The 22,248-nt window shown below is 37.8% G+C and overlaps 1 protein-coding gene across 1 annotated transcript; it reads right to left on the minus strand.

Moving 5' to 3' along the window:
• Positions 1 to 719: 719 nt before the first annotated feature.
• stmn3 (stathmin-like 3) lies at positions 720 to 20,807 on the minus strand. The gene is made up of 5 exons (XM_077197659.1): positions 19,585 to 20,807; positions 17,359 to 17,454; positions 16,312 to 16,493; positions 3,412 to 3,603; positions 720 to 1,883 (listed from the first exon to the last, which is right to left on the minus strand). The coding sequence occupies exons 1-5, from the start codon at positions 19,601 to 19,603 to the stop codon at positions 1,824 to 1,826; spliced, it is 549 nt and encodes a 182-aa protein (XP_077053774.1). The 5' UTR covers positions 19,604 to 20,807; the 3' UTR covers positions 720 to 1,823.
• Between the last annotated feature and the right edge of the window lie 1,441 nt (positions 20,808 to 22,248).

The following is a 22,248-nucleotide window of genomic DNA, read 5'->3' on the forward strand; positions in this document are numbered from 1 at the left end:
ACTCAAAACTTTCTGCATTTTTACATAAAAAAATAACAACCTTTAATTACTTTATTTTTATACCAGATTTACCTAAATGGAGTTTTTTTGGAGATTTTGGTCTCTTCTGGGTACAAATTTGTCCCCAAAATATAGTTACGTAGGTACACACACAGTAATATATTTTCTAGGCCTGCTGCAGTGTGCACTAATATAGCAACAAAAAAAAAAAGGAAGTAGGATCTAAGCAAACAAAACAGCTTCAGTTTCAGTAATTTGCATTATACTTTGACCAGTGTTTTCATAGACACATGAAAACACGCATGCAAACACACCATTATTTTACTGAGCTTTGATTATTGCTTTAGCAGCAATTACGAGCATATCATGAGTCTTATCAGCAGCAATATAAGTCCTAATGATATAGAAACTACTGCGTCAGAAATTTCCATTTACAAAACCTGATCATAAACTTGTCAGACAACTAAAAAAACCCGCAAGAGAAACTTCACCGATACCCAGGAGACATTAAATTGCTAACCGTTAGTAAAAAATAATAACAGCAAATGCATGCTTGTATTATGTAAATGTAAAATGCAGGTCAAAGGATGTCAGAAATAAATTACATAAACATCAACAAATAAGGATAATCTAGGAAAGCTTGATGAGTTGCCATCATACATCATCTGTTGGGTGCATTTTTAGTTTCCTTTTGTTGCAAAAATGACAAAGACTGCTCATTACGAACATGTTATGCTTTAATCTTATGTTAAATGGTTTTCAGTAATCAGTTAGCAGCATATAGCTTAGACATTTCTCTTTCTGGTCACTGAAAAACAAACCAACAAATCAGTGACCTTTGAAATGCACCTAAACTACCAACGTGAATGAATCATATCCTATAAAGTGCAGTGTAAATGTGGATACAGAGTCATGTTTTTTGGTTTTGTGAGATTCAGCCCTGCTGAATTACAATTTAGACCAGAATAAATGACCAGATCATACTATTTGCTGGTGTCATAAGGTATGTTTGAACACTTTCATGCTGGTTTAAGCTCATCTACTCACTTATAATAAGCTTGAACACACCACTAATGGCAATCGAAAACAAATTAATCTTGGAATTTAAGCTGGTCTAAGATGTTTTTTCCCAGCAGGCAGATGAGCTTCATGGCCAAAAGTATGTGGGCACCCCATTATAATAAATGTGTTTGGCTAGTCTAATATTTTTAAATCTTAAATCTACAGTGACATTCTGGAAATGTTCAATAGTTTTGGAGGATGCATGTCTTATTTTGCCAAGTAGTGCATGTTCCTGGATCATGATCAGCCAATCAGATTTTAGGAATAGGTCAAATGATTTGTTTAGGGTTTGGCTCAACAACATTATCATCAGCTTATAATTTCACTCTGATTTGAGCCACATTTTTTAGTGACGTTTGGGTTTAGGGATAGAGATATGACAGGACATGTTGGTCCAGGTACACGTCTTAAAAATACACAAGGATCATCAAAAAATGTGGAAAAACTTGTCTGGCTGCTCAAAGTCTAGCCCTGAATATCTTTGGGATGAACTCCAAAAAATACTCCATTATATTATTGCCCAGGGTTCTGAAATTAAACATTCAACAAGCATGTAGTACATGTATAAAGTTTGGGTGCTCACATACTTGTGTCCACGCGGTGTATGTGAGATGTGGTTATATGCTCAGACATTTATTGATAAGGAAAACTGATTAAGTGAGTCTGATTTGACCTCTTTAGACAGTGTGGCCAAAGAATGACATTTCCTCCAAATGCCGTCATGACTGGATGCCTCGTGGCTCTGGCGTCAAACAGTGTCCTTAGCCAGAGAGTTCAGTGTGAAGTTCCTTATTCTTACGGACTTCTGCAGCATGAATCTCCTGACAATAGAGAGAGAGAGAGCATGATCAATGTTCTATAAATAATCACTGTTTTGCAGTAACCAGGGAGGAAACTTAAAGGGATAGTTCACCCTAAAAAGAAAATTCTGTCAGTAACTACCCTCATGTTATTCCAACCCCGTAGGACTTTCGTTCATCTTCGGAACACAAATTATATTATATTGTATTAAATTGTATTATACACAAAGATATTTTGGATGAAATCTGAGAGCTGGATCACTCCTCCATAGGCTTCTATGTAATTGAAACTTACCGGCCCAGAAAGTTAGTAAAGACATCGTTAAAATAGTCCAAGTGACTACAGTGGCTCAAGCATAAGTTTATCAAGCGGCGAGAATACTTTTTGTGCGCAGAAATAACGACTTTATTCAATTATTCATTTTCTTCTGTGTGGGCCTTTGAGTGAGTTCACGTAGTGTTACAGCGCAGCGCTTCTGGGTTGTACGTCAGAACGTAGGCTCACTATTGGCCAGCATCACACACATGACCAGCGTCGGCCAATAGTGAGCTGACTTTCTGATTTTAGTTTTTTTTTTTTGCGTTGGTTGAGCCACTGTAGTCACTTGGACTATTTTAACGATGTCTTTACTAACTTTCTGGGCCAATCAGTTTCAATTACACAGAAGCCTATGGAAGAGTGAGACAGCTCTCAGATTTAATCAAAAACATCTTAATTTGTGTTCCGAAGATGAACGAAAGTCATCTTCGGTGAGGAATTACTGACATAATTTTCATTCTTGGGTAAACTGACCCTTTAATTCTCTTTTTTATTGACAGTAAAGCACATTTGTAAACCTGTTACTCCAGGAAAACAACATGCAATAGGAAATGTGGTGAAACTCAAGCCCATAGTTCATTCAGTTCATTATTTCCTAACAGTCAAGATAAAATTGTATCAGCTCATTTTTTCTAGACTTTATTTTTCTGTTGGATCCAGAGCTTGACATATTTTTTATATAACCAAGCCAATATACTTGTCTTTATGTGCTGCATTTTGAGTTTGAGCACAAAATCTGTTGAAATGAGTAAATTATGCTCAATATGCGCAATCCCATGCCGAAATTCAAGCCCTGTATTACCAACAATATTCATTTGGAGCAAATGAACCAAATGAGTAAAGGGATGCGCAGCTGCTATTGTGTAATCTGTGAAAGAGTTTCAGATATTTCGATATGTATCCAAAAAATCTTTATTTTTGACAACACTAGATGCCTTTTTTACAATTAAACAATAGAGCATGGCGCTAGCAACAGCAAGAATTGGTTCGATTCTCAGGGAATGCATGATCTAACAAGATGTATACCTTGAATGCAATGCAAGTAACTTTGGATAAAAGTGTCTGCCAAATGTGTAAATGTAAAATAAATTGAGTTTGCATTGGATTTTATGGATCTACTCCCATCACAAAACACGGGACCTCCAGAGCATCTACACACATTTTCTATCGAATAACATACAGTAAGACCAGGAATATGGATTAAGACAGAAAGACTATTTCATGTGTCACCTTCTCTCTCAGACGCTGCTTAAGAGCATTGAGACGGGCCATGCGGTTTTCTTTGATCAGCGCCATTTTGTGGTTGAGTTTCTCCTCGGTTATCTTGCTGTAGTTGTTGTTGACCTCCTGGGCCTTGTTGAGCACCTCCTTCTCACGCTCCCGTTTCTCTGCCAACTGCTTCAGGACCTGCTTCTCTTGGGACTACACAAAGAAGTGAAGAAAGAGTAGAAGACACGGCTAATGTGAGACAGTGAGGACAAGCTTCTCTGACATTTAAAAAGAGGCCAAAATGTGGGAAAAACATCTCAGCAGCGTTGGAGACGTACAAAAGAGGACTGTGTTGGTTATCCGATGGCAACTAATTGATTACCATATTCATATCTATTCAATATAAAGACCATGTGAGGTTCCATGGATGTAAAGGTCAGGATAAAAAAAATCTGTTTTAAGAACGTGTAGGTAATGTTCTCATTAAACCCTTTGGTGAAAATCAAGTTTTTAATGTTCTTTAAGACAAACCATGTGTAAATTCATAAGTCGACAGCATTGGTGAGTATTTTCTCCTTAAAACTGCAGTGAACCAAAGACAGTCTCAAAAACACGCTTTGAAATCGCTGGTGTTTCTGACGTCACAAACTACCTTGTAACCAATCAGATCAACGTGTGATCGTCAACGAGTGGATCTCTGAGCTGAGTGAGTGAGTGGAGGCGGGGCTCATTTGCATATTCATAGAACCGCGTATACTAAATGAAGCACGGGTGTCGTGTTACATTCAAGATATTTTAAGGCATGAATAAATGTTTTTCCAAGGAAAAAATCAAAGATGAGTTTTAAGGGATGAAATGATTGACTTCAGGGGCACTTTAGGTAAATGTTCTCTGAATGTTCTGTAGAACGTTCCCTGATAGCTGGGATGTTTATCATTCAATCATAGATGCCGATAAAGAACTTTTATTTTTAGGCTACATCTTCATTAATTCGGATAGATTTTTGCTTCAAAAGCATTTTCACGCATTTTCCAAAAGTTTCTCATCCACACCGAAACATCTGAAAACGCAAAATTCACCTTTACTGCGCATGCGTAAACCCTAACGAAAGCTCACTGAGATGATACAGACAGAATAAGACGTGATCCAGTTATCACACAATTATTCTGGCATGTTTGGTCTAAACGCAACTTCTTTTCGAAAATTGTCATCTGTGCAGGACTGTGATATGAAGAGTGTGCAAAGTAACATATGAAAGTGAATAGCACATAACAGGCACAATACCGGTATAAACATGAATATCTATGGGTTCAATATGTGTCACATGACTAAACTTATATCATCGTTTTTAAATACCTTCGTTTTCACAGTCCATATACAACGCGAAAACAGCATTTTCAAATCTATCCACTTTATAGAGCATTTTCAAATAGCTTAGTTTTCATTGCTAAAAACATCGTCTCAGTGTGTACGAAAGGTCAAAACGAAGAGAAAAATATGAATTTTCAATTTCAGTGTGGACATGGCCTGAGAGTGTGAAGATTCTCAGTTACCCATGTGCTCGTGCTTTTCATTAATGCGTCCCAATGGAAAAATGCATCTACTAAATAATTCAATGTTATTCTAAACAGCTGGATGTGTTGCTCATGAAACATCCCGTTGATTAACTCTACTAGAACAAGTAAGTGTCCAAAAAACATGGTGCAATCTTGGTAGTGTAAACTTGCTGCGTCCCAATTCGCTCACTATCCGTCCTAAATAGTATTCGAAATTAGAATTAGTGTGTCCCAAATTGTAGTATGTTGAAATGAGTATTCCAAAGATACCCGGATGGTCTACTTTTTCCAGTTAGAATCCGAAGTGTAGATCCGTGCTAAGCTAACGGCTAATATTGCCCACATTTCCCTGTGGACGAGGATTCGGTTAGAACTACAAACACGAATAAAAAGTTTTAAAAAACTACAAACACGACGGATAAGCGTGACCGACAGTTAAGCAGAGCAGTTAAGAAAAAGGGTCAAGTGTTTAATAATAATCTAATCTGACAAAGATATATTTATTGAATGTTATCCACATTATATTTAATCTAAAACAGCATTGTGAACTTTTATAACGATGTGTTTGGTCATTAACTTTTATTAAATGCATCATTATGTAAACAAGAGGAGAGTTCTCCGAATCAAAGACATAATTTCTCTCACATTTTTCTCAGAAATGGTATGAAATTAAATTTGATTGAATGTGGAGGATTTTAACCAGATGATTGACAGTGCAGTTTGAACAGTGACAGGTTGCATGTTACTAAGCGACAGAATCCGTTAAAGACGCAACTGACCGTTTGCAAAGACCCGTCCCCTTTAGTTACTGTTGCTATGTGTGACAAGCTTCAAGGACATGTTCTCACTCGATGAAAAATACATCGCAAAGCAAAAAGGGACACAATGCGCTGACTGACAGGACAAAGCAGGTCACTTTTGATATGAAACAAAGTCTTAACTTTCAAATTTGGATATTTTTTAAAGAAATTTAAACAATAAATACCGTTTCGTGGCTCTTTAGGGGGCAGTCATGGCCTAATGGTAACAGAGTTGGACTGGTGACCCAAAGGTTGCTGGTTCGATTCCAGGACTGGCAGGAATATGACTGAGGTGTCCTTGAGCAAGGCACCAAACCCCCAATCGCTCCCCGGGCGCCACTCAAGGCTGCCCGCTGCTCCGGGTGTGTGTATCCACGTTTGCAGTGTGTGTGTGTGTGTGTATTCACTACTCACTACTCTGCTCCTAATGTGTGTGCACTTACTTGGATGGGTTGAATGCAGAGGTGAATACTTGGAATTTAAGTATGGGTTACCATGCCTCCCCTTACAGTGGGTTAGGACAGCCGAGCCCCCCCTTCCCCCAAATCCTGCCTGCCACAACCCACACACGCCTCTGCAGTAAATGCCATCTTTTGTGTGTTCCAGGCAGGCAATGGTGAGTTTCAATAAAAACTGATAAAATGTAAATATTTTTTAATATTGTATTTGAAGACATTTTATTTCCATAACGTTTTTAAAAGTGCATTCATAAACTATTCTTTGCAACAGCAAATCATTTCCAACTTTATGCAGGCCTAATTGAGGCTACTTTTAAAATCACTGAACATCAGTAAGCCTTACCACAAGTCAACAAAACATGCTTAACATGTGTAATGCAACGAGTAGCAATGTTTCGCCGATGTTATTGGGTTTGCCTGCCTTCGCTATACGTGACACGATAAGATGCTTCTGTCGCCTCATGTTAATAGTGCCAAAAAACTGTATTATGCTTTTTTGTGACTGCAAATCATCACGCTTACACTCAAAAAAATTCAACTGGCTTGTTCACTAAATTTGTGTGCTTAGTTTCAATGTGACACCGAAGTTTGCATGGTCTCATGCTATAATGCGCTAGCACCTCCTTGCAGATCACACACACACACACACACACACACACACACACACACACACACACACACACACACACACACACACACACACACACACACACACACACACACACTGCGGCAGAGGTGCAGCCTCGGACCCCGACTACTCAGGATCATATTTCCTACGTTTTTTGATGGGTCCTGTCTCATCCCTTAATGCTGACTTGGGACAAGGAAACGATGCATTTTAAAGCTAATACACGCTTTACACACAATTACCGATATCAGGGGCTAAAGTCCTGAGTCCGAATTTTTTATGGCATCTTTTTATGAATAAAGGCCAGTATCACTGATACTAATATAGGTACTGATGTCTCCATGAAAATTATTTTCCCCAAAATTTTAAACATTTATTAGGCTTCAAAAAATATAACAACTTTTAATTTAAGTTAACCTAAAACAATCCTCACTTAAACCCATAATAAATGTCATGTTTACCTGAACCTTTCCTGTCTAACAGGTATGAAATATACAGAAATTGAATAAAGTTATAAAACAGTTCGCACTGCATAAATTATTAATTAAATATAGACTAATCCTTATTAAAGCAACTATCATTCTTTAGTCAAGAGCAGTGAGTAATTTTCTCTGTTCCCTTTGTTCTTCGGTTAACTTTACGGACATAGAGAATGAGTGCCGCTGTCACTTTAAGATCTGCCGCATCTCATTCTCTCACTACTCTTTACTTCTATTTAAGATTTTATTTAACTAATTTAAGACTGTTCTTGTGAGGATACTCGACAAAACGGACATTTTGGCATAAATGTGTTCAAGCGCGAAAGAGAACTCTATACTGGTGCGCGACATTCTGTGTGTGTGTGTGTGTGTGTGTGTCTGTGTGAGTGTCAGGAGGACATTTACTGACAGCGCGTTCTCTTTTCGTCTTGTCGCGAATGAATGGTTTAAAAGCATTTGCGTGAATAAGAGCATGATAATATACAAAAATGTATCGCATGCGTTGCTGGAATACTTTAAGCCCTGCGATATTAATAGAGCTGCATACACAATTATTTTTTCTTCGCGTGTCGCGCCTCCCCTGTGGCTCTTTGGCGCCCCCCAGGGGAGGTGCGCCTCACCTATTGAAAACCGCTGATTTATAGCATCAAATAAACATGAATGAACATCAGAAGGAATGTTGTTTTAACCGCAGAAAGAAGTCAATACACACCGCTCGTCGCTAAGTTCTTGATTTCACTGAACTTTTTCAGTGATTCCTCATTCACAATTGGTACGGATGTCTAATATGAAGATGTCAAACAACACCACGTTTTGCTTTTTAGTTTCACTGTTTTTGTTTCGATTTCATTTAAGTGAGGCATCTTTCCTGTAGCTCAAACCGTAGAGCGTTGGCGCTTGCAACGCCAAGGTCATGGGTTCGATTCCCAGGGAAAGCAAGAACTGATGTAAGGAATAATTGACGACAGCTCGTTGAATTATTAGAAAAATAATGCACACCCGAGGTGGTAATGCGGTCACTACGCGAAGCGGAGTGGCCGTTACACCTCGGTGTGCATTATTTTTCTAATAATTCAACGGCCTGAAGTATAAAAGAATGTTAATGTGTACCTTGAAATGCAATGCAAGTCGCTTTGGATAAAAGCGTCTGCCAAATTCACAAATGTAAATACATCTAGGGATGATAGAGAGAGTGTATGTCAAGATATAGGAACAAGTATACATCCTTCAATAAAGAGTAAGAACTCATTGCAAATAGGAAAGGAAGATGACCACCAATGAACTCATTAACTGCTTACAGAAGGAAGGATTCAAAGGAAACATCAACAACTCTTCCATTTAAGTTTCACTCTCTTCTAACTTCGCTTGTGTGCTAGTTGCGTTAGCGAGTGAAACCGCATTATGCAGTGTGCGATTGTGTGTCTATTTATGACTCCCGGTAAAACAGTTCCGTCATAATTAGTTCCGCTTCGTCAACGGTAACTTAGGCCATATTTGGACATCCGCTACACCCAAAGCTTGCATACTCTTCTGCTTCACGCTCAAAAGTATGTATCAATGATTAATCTATCCAAGATGGCGGCTCTCTAGTCAAATGGTGTTCGTGTGCTGTTGTGTGGTTTTATTATTTTACCCTAGTTGGACTCTAGTTGCTTGAAATCTAGTTTTATCGATCATTATCAATATACATGAACTCGATTTCAACGCTGAAATTCCTTCAACTTGTTCCATGGTCTTTCAGCGTGGACTTGTTTGTGAGCAGCGTCGTGTGACTTCGTGACGGTCGAGCATCGGATCTTGGGCCTGGTCCGGGGGAGATCTGTGTCTCGCTGTAGGTGTGCACGGATTTAAACTTCAGCAGCGGCAGCGCCTCGCCACTTTTCGCCTCGAGTCTCTTTGCAAGGGCTTGTTTGCGGTTGCCTAGAGTGGCGGTATTTTCATCAGTTTGGCGGCTCAAGTTTGCAGTGTTGTCTGCCGACGGAGGATCTGTGTTGCGGAGAATTCTAAGTACGCATTGCCTCGTTCTATGGGGTCATCAGAGTTCCACGGCTGGGGTCTCTTGAGGACAATGTGCCGTTTATCAAGTGCATGCACGCTCCTAGCGGGTCTACTCTTCAGTTTGCCTAGTCAAGTTTACATCGGAGACAGTAGGTCTGTTTATGACTCATCGTCTGCGTGCAATTCACCACTTGTACATGTCGACAGCTGGACACGCAGTGGACTGTTTACAAACATTGTTCCCTTTAAACAAAATCAGTTCATGTTGTTTCCTTTAACTTTTATATATGCAGATTTGATTAGGTGTGCTTTAACTAAGGAAGCAAACTACTGTGTTAATTATTCTTCCCGTTTGGGTCTCACTAAAAGAAATTATGTAGTAAACAAAACAGCTAGACGAAAGAGATTCATAGTTCTTATGTTACTAATGTCTGGGAACGTCCTGCCAAACCCAGGGCCATATAATACACGTGCCTCATCTTTTACTACCCCAACTGAACTAAAATCTAGGTCAGGATTGGGTTTTATCCACATTAACATCCGTAGTTTGTTGCCTAAATTAGATATGGTTCATATCTGGGCAAGAAACACAAATGCGGATGTTGTAGTATTATCCGAATCTTGGCTTAACAAAACTATTTTAGATAAAGAGATCAGTATTACTGGTTATAATGTTTTTAGAGCTGACAGATTAAAAAGGGGTGGGGGGGGATGGGGTTACAATTTACGTTAAAGAATGCTACGAGACTACCATGCTACTCTCTGAATCAATAGTATGAACTTCTAGCTCTTAGTTTGTCTGTTTCAAAGACATGTCAACTCACTATACTTGGTTGTTACAGACCTCCATCAGATACTAGTGATGCTTTATCTTCTTTGAAGCATTCTCTGGTTTCCTTGAATTATAAAGAATTGTTATTAATGGGTGATCTTAATTTGAACTGGATGCACCAGGTATCTGATGATTTTAAAGCGTTCTGCGACACTTACAATCTTTTTCAACTGGTGGATTCACCTACCAGACCTAATTTAAAATTCCCTGAAAAATCCACATTATTGGATATTGTTCTCACAAATGCCCCTCATAAAAATTCTTTAGCTTCCGTGTTTGCAAATTATATTACTGATCATTGTGTTGTTGCGGTAGCTAGAGATACTAAACTACCCAAGCAGAAACTTTAACCACATTGTCTGACCTTATTCACGAGGGAGATGCTCCATGGGCTAGGGCCAGACAAACCAATTTAAATCCTGATTGGTTGTATTTTAAACAGCTTCGCAACAAATGTACAGTTACAAGCAGAAAGGCAAAAGCAGAGTATTTTCTTGATAAAGCCTCAGTACATACCAGTAAGTTTTGGAAAAGTGTGAAGCTTTTGACTGGTAATGGATTCGTTTCAGGTCTTCCCCCTTGTATAACAAAGGATTGCACTAAAATAGTAGATAAACTACAAGGGCTGGGTATCGTAACAAAATTTTCGATACCAATACAGATACCTTGACTTCGATACCTGTTCCTGAACGATACTTTTTTCGTAACCAATTTTATGAAACCAGTTTTAACAATATAACATTACCTAAAAAAAAACTTTTATTTTTTCAGTTTGTTGACTTTTTTACACTCATATTTTGAGTCTGTAAAAAAGCACCAATGTTAAAGTTTTGCATGTTTCCTAATCATTTAACAACATGTATTCTTTACTTCATTGTTTCTGCCTTAACTTAATGCATTGTTTAACAATGAAACTGAATGAAAATTAATTGAAATGCATTACACACAGTCACCTCTGATAACAAATCACTCTAAATTGTAATTTAGACACATGCATTTGCTGTAAAGCTGCTTTGAAACGATATGTATTGTAAAAAATGCTATAGTCTACAAATAAATGTGAATTGAATTAAATATAGGTTACTGGGGGCGGGAAATATGCCTCACGCTCAGCACACATGAAGCTTGCCGAAAAGCACTGGCAAAAGTAGCCTAATGATTATGGATGTGTTGGGAAACAATAGCAAGTTGATATTTTAATTGTTTATTAATGAACAAGTGTTTACTAAGTGTGTTGGCTGCAAAGATGATTATTGTGAATTTGCGATGCTGACTCGTCACCCCTGCAGTAGGCTAGTGAACGCGCGCGCGCCTATATGGATTAAGTAATCAAACTATTTATTTCTAATTGTTTCGTTTAAAATTAGACATATTTTGACCGTCTATAGGACTATTTCTCATGTCTGTGACGTGAGGCCAGTATCCTATACGCTGAGTTTCGGCTCATTTGTGACGCGCTCCAGTTCTTGCAGTCGAAGACGGATAAACTTTGAAAAGTGGATTCTGTGCGCTTTTAAGTGCCTTATCATATTTATCGTGTTGCCGGTCTTGGCAGCAATTATGTTGTCGAAAATATTGGATCGCGTGCTTCTGGCATCGAGTCTGGTACATAGGTACACTTTTGATCATTTCCACATATTTTCTATCTATCTGGGTTGGGACGCTTACACTCACTCACACACACACACACACACACACACACACACACACACACACACACACACACACACACACACACACACACACACACACACACACACACACACACACACACACACACACACACACACACACACACACACACACACACACACACTACAGCCTCTAGTGTTACGAGCCACGTCTCTGGGCAGCCGCGTAAACTAGTGTTTTTCCGCCACAGCCAATTATGCTGCATGCTTATTGTTTCACTGACGTTGACGAGATTAACCACTTAGGTACGGAAATTTGGTACCGAAAAACAAGACATGTTTCGGTACTCGGTAGTATCGAGGCAATTCGGTCGGTACCTAAAAAGTACCGAACTCGGTACCCAGCCCTATAAACTACAAATGCTCAATTGTTTTAATAGTCACTTTATTGGATCCGGGTCTCAGATTAATAATTATAATGTAAATTCTGAATTCCTTAATGCAGAGCATAATTTATGGACAACAGAGTTTGTTTTTAATCATATTAATCCTTCTGATGTTTGCGCTGTACTAAAAGATCTAGATGCAAACAAATCATCAGGTCCTGATCTTATTGAACCATTGTTTTTAAAAATAGCGGCTGATATTATCTCACCGCCATTGACGCATTTGTTCAATCTTTCTTTAACAACTAATAAAATTCCACAGATCTGGAAGTCTGCACTCGTGGTTCCTTTGTTGAAAGGGGGCGACTCTAGTTCATTAGATAATTACAGACCGAATTCAAAGCTTTGTATTTTGTCAAAACTTTTGGAAAGAATTATCAGTGACCAACTGACACAGTATTTACGGATGTATAAACTGTTGACTATCAACCAATCGGGATTTCGTAAAAAACACAGCACTATACATGAATATCAGATGATGTCACCAACGTCTCCTCACTGACGTCACTCACTTCTAAAACTTGTCTTCCGCCATTTTGAGTACCTGATTCGGCAAGATCGATACGTCAGTCGCAAAGGAACTAGAGCTTAGATTATCTGCCCGAGCCTGAACTTGACCCGGCCCGACCTAATATTTCCCGTCACTAGCCGGGTCCTTGATCTAGAGACGTGCACTCCCAACGCAAAAGAGTGCGGCGCGGGACTAGATTTGATGGCTGAGTGCGAGCGCGGGCGGTAATGCACTCACTCTGTGTGTGCGGGTTGCGGAGAATAAAACGATTCGCGGGACTCCCGCAAACTAGAAATAACGTTATCTATGAATAAAACATATAAAAACTAATACATTTTTGTAAATTACAAAATAGAAACGATTTACAGGCCAGAGTTTCTTTTTATAAAATGTTTGCAGCGTTGAGCGATTTAGCAAATCACAGACATGTGTGTTGATTTCTTGAACGCAATGGCCAATCAGAAGCATTTAAGATAGACTCCCCTCACGGCTCAAAACTGACTTTTTGTTCAGTGCTGAATTCTGTATGCTGGCAAATCCTCTAACTATAACAAACAAAGTGTATGTATTATGAAAGATTTATTGTGCTGTCAGCTTCATTGATAATAACAGAGATGTGTGAGATTGCGATGAACTGATGTCAGCTTTTTAGGAATTATAAAGGGAGCGAACTTTGCGCGCATTCAGTCATATCATGCCAGACCATGCACGCAGTATCTGCTCGCTTTTATGTTATAACAGTGGTTTGTGTGTGCAAACTCTCTGTGCAGTGTTCATTTTGTCTGTGGTCAGTGGATGTAAACATATTGTTGTTAATGAGCTAAAGCTAGCTTAGGGGTGCGCGATATCACGATTTATGATCGTGGATGATTAAAATATCTCCACGATCTGCTTTTGAAGAAATGTCGTAACGTTAGTATCGTGCATTATATCAGTTGCATTTCTGGCGCCTCCGTCTCAGCATAGGCTACAACGCAACGTATATTCACATCAAATGTTAACGCAGAGGAAGGGACACTGCAGTTCACAAAAGTTAATTATTTCCATGTGCTTTAAAGCCTTGCCGGTTAAAGAAGTCATTCACGTGTTGATGCGCGGTCTAACGTGCGCTTTTCTGAGCGCAGACACCTGAAGCGCACATGCACTAAGCCTGTCTAACAACACCGCCTGTTACTGAACCAAGTTATCTTTCTAGTCTTATTGCGCTAATACAGTCAAATACACACAAGGTTTACATAAACAAAGTTGGTTATGTATAAAGTGAAACAAACAGAGAAAATTGAGAGAAAATCTTCTTGTCAAATGTCAGTCTGGAAGTAGCTACTATGCATCAGGTATCGCGTAAGGATCATACCCTAACGATGATATTGTTTGAAAGTAGCGTTTCTTTTCATCGTAATCTAGGTGCGAAATGTCTTTCGTAGCCATTTACTGTATCCATATGAAGCTCTAAATCGTAGCAAGCTAGATAGCTAATGCTTGTCAGGTACTCAAGATGGCGGCAGTCAACTGGAAAAAAAGCGGATGACGTAAGAGGTCACGTGACTGACATTCATGTATAACGCCTGTCCTGAAAGTTGTAAATGACCTTGTTGGGTCCTTAGATGAAAAACAACACTGTGCATGCCTTTTTATTGATTTATCTAAAGTGTTTGACATTGTGGACCATGACATAATGTTAGAAAGACTTAGAAGTGTTGGATTGTCAGTTAAGGTGGTCTCGTGGTTTAAGACGTATTTAAATGGAAGAACCCAATGTGTGCAGGTGCAAGGTATCAAATCTGATTTAAAAAAAGTGGCTAAGGGAGTTCCCCAAGGATCTGTACTGGGGCCATTATTATTCACTATATATATAAACTGTCTTGATGTAAATATTGATAAAGCAAGATTTCATTTTTATGCAGATGACACTGTCATCTACTGCGCTGCTCCTTCAAAACAAGAAGCTTTGAGAGATTTACAATCAGTATTTGATACCATTCAGTCAAGGTTTTTTATTTTAAAGTTGGTCTTAAATGTTGAGAAAACAAAATTCATGTGGTTCTCCAATTCTAGAAAATCTTTAGATAGTTCTAGTGTTCTTCGACCTTTACAAGGAAAACCGGTTACATTAGTGTCAGAGTATAAATACCTGGGCATTATAATTGATGACGCATTAAAATTTATTCCACACATTAATTACTTGAAACAAAAATTAAAGAAGAAGTTTATTTTAGAAATAGGTCTTGCTTTTCGCTTAATGCAAGGAAGAAGCTTGTGTCTGCGACTTTCTTGCCAGTTCTGGATTATGGGGATGTAGTGTATCAGCATGCTCCTTCTTATACTCTTGCCTCCCTAAATGCTGTGTACCATGGTGCCTTAAGATTTATCACAAATTGCACATTTTCCACACATCATTGTGCATTATATACAGGTAATAGAGTTTGTTTGTCTTCTCTTGCTGTACGAAGGAAAATGCACTGGTACTTATTGATATACAAAGCAATTTTGGGGGTCTTTCCGTCTTATCTTTGTTGTATGCTTAAGCAAAAAGTATTAGGTAACTATTCACTGCGCTCACAGTTTTTTTTACAATCTGCATGTACCCCGAGTCAGAACTAATATAGGCAAAACTGCTTTTAATTATGCTGCACCTTCAGAATGGATCTCTCTATAGATGACATTGAGGCTGAATCATTTGGTGTCTTTCAGCAATTTCAGAACACAATACAAGCGCTAGAGAAAGATTGAATGATTTGCAACTGCTTCTGAGGTTGTACTTTTTATCCTACTTTATTGTGTGTTGTATTGTTTTATTGTTATATGTGTGTATATGTGTTTGAATAATTGGGCCACCTATCCTTGGCAAGAACACTCCTGTAAAAGATATTTTAATCTCAGTGAGGTTTTCTCCTGGTTAAATAAAGGTTAAATACATTTTTTTTAAACATGTACTTTTTCTTCTCAAAAACAGTACATACTTTTAGGCATGGGGCGTCGGAAGCAAAAACAATTTGGGTGGGACATCCTACAGATTTTTTTTTACTGGAGTAGATTAGGGGTATTACCGAAGACAAATACCTTTTCTAAAATCTCTATGCAATAATGAGTGAAGTGAATGAGTGAGAGTAAAAATGAAACGACCGCAAATCCGTCTCAAATCTGCGTGCATCTCTCAGAAATCAGAGCTTGGCAAGAGTAATATCAACTCAAATAGGCTACTGCATCATACACATGTCCTAAGATATGATATTGTATATTGTTGTATGTATATTTAAATTATTTAAGCCTTGTACAATATGATAGGATACTCGAATGAATGGAATAAGCACAGCACGGTCACAAATCAAACAGCGCGTCAATTGTCGTCTCTGTGCGTCTCCGTCTCAGCAACCAAACCAGCTCTAATAGCCAATAATCAACTAAGATTCATACACATTAATTAATTACTACTTGATATTTCTATTTAAATGTATGATTATGATTCGTATGATCTGTATTCAAACTGTTAGACGCCCATGCTTTTAGGGCGTAGTATAAGTAGGCGAATTGGGACGCAGCGTTTGCTTTCAGCTCCACAGATGAATAATGGCATGATCTTACCCTGCGTCTCTCCTCGGCGGCCTCCAGCCTCCTCTGCAGTTCCCCCAGCGAAGGCTCCTTCTTCTGGGCCGGCAGCGCCAGGGTCTGGGGTCTCTCTGGAGGAGACGGGTCAGTCGGACTCTTCAGGATGACCTCAAACGCCTGGCCAGATGCTCGCTTATTCAGGGACTTCACTTCCATGTCTGCGGAGGGAAGAAGAGGACAATGAATGTGTGATTATTGGTGCTCTTCGGGAATTTTTGTATTCATTTTTTTACTTCATCGGAATGGTACGAAACTTGGTTTGGGTTTGGTTCACATGCTATGTGAAGACACAAAAAAATGACGGACATAATTCAAAAAGGTTAAATGGTCCTAGTCAGACTCGCGTTGTCAAAAATGAGCACATTGGAAATTAATGGGAGACAAATTTCATCTAGTGGAAGTGTTTGGTACTGCAGCCAAACAAAATCTGATCTGAAATCTTACAGAAAGCTAATTTTTTGAGATCTCAAGCTGAAATTTGGAACACAACTCGTTTACATTTATGGCTTTGATTTTCTTGCAGCTTTAGAGTAAAACGGGTTTTTGCAAATATAGATTTCATATCAAAATTAAAACTAGTAATTTTTTTGGTTTCATAACAATAAATATAAAATTCTGTAACTTTTTTTAAGTTCACTTTTTACTTTAGTTTTTCACTTCAGCAATAATCTGCCACGTGTTGTCTTTAAAAAGAGATAAAACTTAATTCTGTGCTTTAAAAGCATTTAAGATTTACAACAGTTTAAGTTGGAAATTTAATTTTCAAGTCTATGCTCAAAACGTGAATAAATGGATTATAACTACTGAGTAAATATAACGTATAAATATAACGTACAATAAAATATAACGTACCATAAAATCCCCTAAAAATACAAAATATTAAATAAAAAACATCAAAATAAAATATAGTACATTGAAAAAAATAATAATAATCCGGTCATTTTTGACCGCCACATGAAGATCACCCGAGGGTTAAATATTGTTGTTGTAAAGCCTCCAGTTATTGACTGTTGAAGCTCCCACCTTCAAACTGGCCGAAGGTGTTGGGATGAGGCTGGGAATACAAACAAGAGCAGATGAGAGACAACACCGACATCTCTCTCAGCTTCTCAGAGTAGGCTGCGAAAAGAAAGAAAGAAAGAAAACAGTGATATATATGCACGTGGTGTGGAAAGAACAGACACCTTTACTATTACATACTATGATCCGAGGACTAATTGTAACCTTGAATACAATTTAGGACAGATAGTTACAGCGTATAGATAGTACATTTCTTACAAGGAACATAAAAAATATTAACACTTCAATGAGGTTAAACTCCCTCTGTCGTGAAAATCCAGCTTTTAATGTTGTTTATGTGTCTATGTGGTGTTTTTAATATGCTTTAAGGCAAATCTGGTGTAAATTCATAAGTCGACAGCATTCCTGAGTATTTTCTGCTTAAAACTGCAGTGAACCAAAGACAGTCTCAAAAACACGGTTTGAAATCGCTGGTGTTTCTGACGTCACAAACTACCTTGTAACCAATCAGATCAACGTGTGATCGTCAACCAGTGGATCTCTGAGTGAGTGAGTGAGTGAGTGGAGGCGGGGCTAATTTGCATATTCATAGAACCGCGTATACTAAATGAGACAAGGGTGTCGAGTTACATTCACGATATTTTAACACTTAAATTCATCATTTTGGTCATCAAATATTCGTTTTAAGGGATAAAATGATTGACTACAGGGGGACTTTAATTACATTAGTTAACATGAACATCAAGAATGAACACACAGACCGCACCCTCAATTTCATGCATTATTGATTTGTTCACCACAGCACATGTCAGCAAAATAATTCGCGGTGTGAGCTTGTGTGAAGGTGAACTGTGTGTCATGATGATCATGTGTGACACAGATCCTCAACAAGACTTGATTTGAGGAATCAAAAATCACCAACACTGACTACGAGCAAGAGTCCAAAACTGTGCATGCATGCAAAAGGGGCAGAACTTTAATAATAATAATAATAATAATAATAATAATACACTTTATTAAGTGATGCGCCTTTCTCAAACTCAAAGCGGTACCGCATGCATGTACAGAACAAAACAAATAAAATACATAATATAAAAAAAACACACAGTAATAAATTAAAAGCTTGACTAAAAAGATGCGTTAAGAAGTTTTTTAAAACAATCAGATGCAGATTTAATGTTAGTGTTTATAGCGAGTTCTTGAGGCGTGTGCATTAAAGCTGAGCGGTTTTGAGTGTGTGTGTGTGTGTGTGTGTGTGTGTGTGTTAATTTATCACACATGAGCTCAAAAGAGAGGTGACTTTGTAAGAAAGCTGAGATAGCAAAGATAACTCAAATCCAGCATCCGCCGGACATAAGAACGAATCACATGATATAACGTGCTGTTATTTATATGACTTTCAGATCCAAAACACACACGCTGTGGTTGCATTCTTCACAAGGTCTCATCAAAGACAACACAAGATGATCAGACTATGTGACCAGTCAAGACCACAAAACCAGTCACGAGTCGCACGGGTATATCTGTGGCAATAGCCAACAATACATCGTATGGGTCAAAATTATCCATTTTTCCTTTATGCCAAAAAATCATTAAGATTTTAAGTAAAGATCATGTTCCATGAAGATATTTAGTAAATTTCCTACCGTAAATATATAAAATATATATTTTTGTGTGAGTGGATGGAGCAAAATCGAGGACTTCGTTTGTGTTTTTTCAATATTTAGATTTTTTGCATCATATTCCAGATTTTCAAACAGTTGTATCTCGGCCTATCCTAACAAACCATACATCACTGGAAAGCTTATTTAGATGATATATACAGTAAATTTCAATTTCAAAAACTTAAGACTGGTTTTGTGGTCCAGGGTCACATATAGTGGATGAATGATTCCAGTCTGTGTTTGAATGTGATCTAGACAGTCTCATCTACAACATTACGACACATTTTTGCTGCACTGCCGCTACCCTCCAAATGAACCCGTTTTTATTGCGCAACATCTGCAGTGTTGAGCATCAGCACATAATAAGTCTCGTTTAAACAGAAATGATCCGTATATTACTGATCTCTTAGATACTACAGACTCCAATAGCGTCATGCCCGACAAAAGACATGTTCACTAACACCAATGTCATGCAAAACATCACTGGCAAAAAAAAGCAGACGATGCAATCTCATGCAAAACTCTCTGTATAGTGTCTTTTCTGGGTTCTGATTCTGGTTCTTACCTGAAACTGTGCTGTCCATTGTGCTGCCGGATGGAGGCTGAGCCGAGAGACGAAGGGAATGAAGCGCTGAAGGAGTGACGCACAGCGATGGTCTGTATTATCAGGGGAGGAATGATGGATGAGAGGAGGAGGAGGAGGAGAGGACAAGAGATGAAGAGAGAAATAAAGAGACGGGAACGAGAAATGGCGAAATGATGTCGCAGACGAAGCTGGAATATTATCAGATCCAGAGATAAACTGAGAGAAAAAAGACTATAATAAAGTGATGTAATGCGGTTGTCTTGGAAACAAGAGCTGTTTTTACTGTAATCTGATACCGTCAAGTTATCCAGTTCATATATCTGAACACTGAAAATCAAGTCATTTTGGTTGAGAAAAGTTCTTGCGACATTTGGTATGGTATTAATATTTGATTTGCGTTTAACATTTTATAATTACAGTGCAAAAAATAAAATCAAAACAATTTACTTGAGGAGCAATGACTTGTTTTCTCACAAATGTATGAAAATGAAATGAGCTTGTGCTTAAAAGAAGAAAACGAGCCAATGATTCAGACCAAAGTAAAAGATCATTTTCTGAAACCACTGGTATAGATGGTAGTTCTTGTTTTAAGCATAAATTTGCTTAATTATGATACTTTATATCTTCAGTCGTTTGGCTTCTCCAGTAAATGTATCCTGATTTAAGAATATTTAGATATTTGCACTGGAAAACTAGACAGAAATACAGTGTAATGCAACGACTTTTGTGCCTCGCTACTTTTTGGCCTGCTGTATCTGGTAAATATTGTTGTCTTCTTAAATGGACTACTGTAGGTCCAATGGATGAGGTACTAACAAAATCAATAACTCATCAATGAGACAGAAGATGGATTGGGTTCAGTCCCGTCACACACACTCAAGATGACGTTTTATCGTTTCCAATCAGCGATTGATCCGAAACCGACACGTACATGCATCCGACTGCTGATATTAATGTAAAGACCAAGCTTGTAATTTAAGATGGGAATAACAATAGAAGCACCGTTTCCTTTATAAGAGCAAATTTTTTTTGGCAAACAAAAAAATCAACAAAATTTTGTAGTGAAAAAGCTATTTGCAAATAGGTGGAAAAAATGTTAATCCAAGATAAATTCTCATAAATCAAGTCTTACATTTTTGCTAAACCCTTGTATCATGTTGCAGGTCAATTTGACAAAAGTACAATACAAAATTGAGTTGTTGAAGTACCGAAATTGAAATTTTGTTACGATTTTGATGTTCTCAGGTCAATTTGACCCGCAATTTCATGGTTATGCAATTTTTTCTAAGTTTCTAAACGTATTTAAATTTAAATGTATGCATTTGACAGACACTCTTAACCAAAGAAATGCACAATGCGTATTGAAGTTTTATCAGTTCAAGAATGTTAATTTCACTGGGAATCAAACATGATTTTATTGTTGCACGATCTACGTTTGAGCTTCAGACAAGCGCACAAAAATAAAACATTAAAATAAAATAAATATAGATTTAGTAATTTAATAAATGTTATAAATGTATTTATTAATGTTTCATTTTATTGTAAAACAAAGTTAAAAATGTTTTACTCATCTTTAATTTTTTTGTAATGTGTGAGAAGTATTAATATTACTTTTTTTTTTTTTTTTCATAGTGTGATTTTTCGTGAATCGTATTGAATCCAATTAGGGTCAATTTTTCTTGTAACTATTATTGTGCCCAGAATTGGAACATAATACAAGGTTTTCCAGTTAAATATTTAATATTTAAAACAAGACCAAAAAACCCCCCTTTTTTTTGCAGCGTAACCAAAAGTGGCAGCTCTATTATCCAAGTCCCCTTCCAGATTCACGGATGCGCTGTTACACAAGTCTTCATACACAATTCATGGCCTCAGCCTCAGCTGAAGGGTTGCGTGCGAAGCCCGGCTCCATTTAACATGCTGTCCTAAAACAACTGCACGAGGGAACAGCCTCAGTTCAGACCAGCGATCTCAAGCACTCGTACACACACAATGAAAACTACATATGAACATTAGCACTAATGATGCTTACAGGTGAACTCGAAAAATTAGAATATCGTGCAAAAGTTATAATTTTGATGATTATGGTTTACAGCTTATGAAAACCCCAAATTCAAAATCTCAGAAAATTAGAATATTACATGAAATCAATAAAAAAAAGGATTTTAAATACAGAAATGTCGGCCCTCTGAAAAGTATAATCCTGCATATGTATATAGTTCTATATACTAAATATATTAGTTTCACCTTTTAATTTGAATTACAGAAATACATGAACTGTTGCACGATATTCTAATTTTTCGAGTTTCACCTGTATATCACCGATTAATCATATGACAGATCAGTTGCTTGCCGAGCAGAGAGAGGTGGCATACATGTTAAACATCATATTGACTGTTTCACACACACACACACACATAAGCGTATGATTCATTAGAGGTGTCACAGATGTGATGCACGCCGCTGTAATCACATTCACAGCATGAGCGGTGTTATTGATTCACTGGTGCATTCATGCAAAATGCATTCAGCTTAGACAAGAGAAAAATCAATAAAACCCAGTCCTGATAGAACAAGGATTTCATGGATTTGTAAAGATTCGGGAAAACATCTGTCATGCAAATTAAAGCGAGACACAAGAGC

This window comes from Siphateles boraxobius, unplaced genomic scaffold (assembly GCF_051911475.1).
Source record: "Siphateles boraxobius isolate OS27281-9 unplaced genomic scaffold, OSU_SipBor_1 41, whole genome shotgun sequence".
Classification (NCBI taxonomy): domain Eukaryota; kingdom Metazoa; phylum Chordata; class Actinopteri; order Cypriniformes; family Leuciscidae; genus Siphateles; species Siphateles boraxobius.

Bases quoted from the DNA above. Each gene is read 5' to 3' on its own strand.
- stmn3 (XM_077197659.1), bottom strand. The intron at 16,494-17,358 runs GTGGGAGCTTCA...TTCCCTCCGCAG, and splicing joins CACCTTCGGCCAGTTTGAAG to ACATGGAAGTGAAGTCCCTG. The intron at 3,604-16,311 runs GTAAGATCATGC...TTCTTTGTGTAG, and splicing joins CCGCCGAGGAGAGACGCAGG to TCCCAAGAGAAGCAGGTCCT.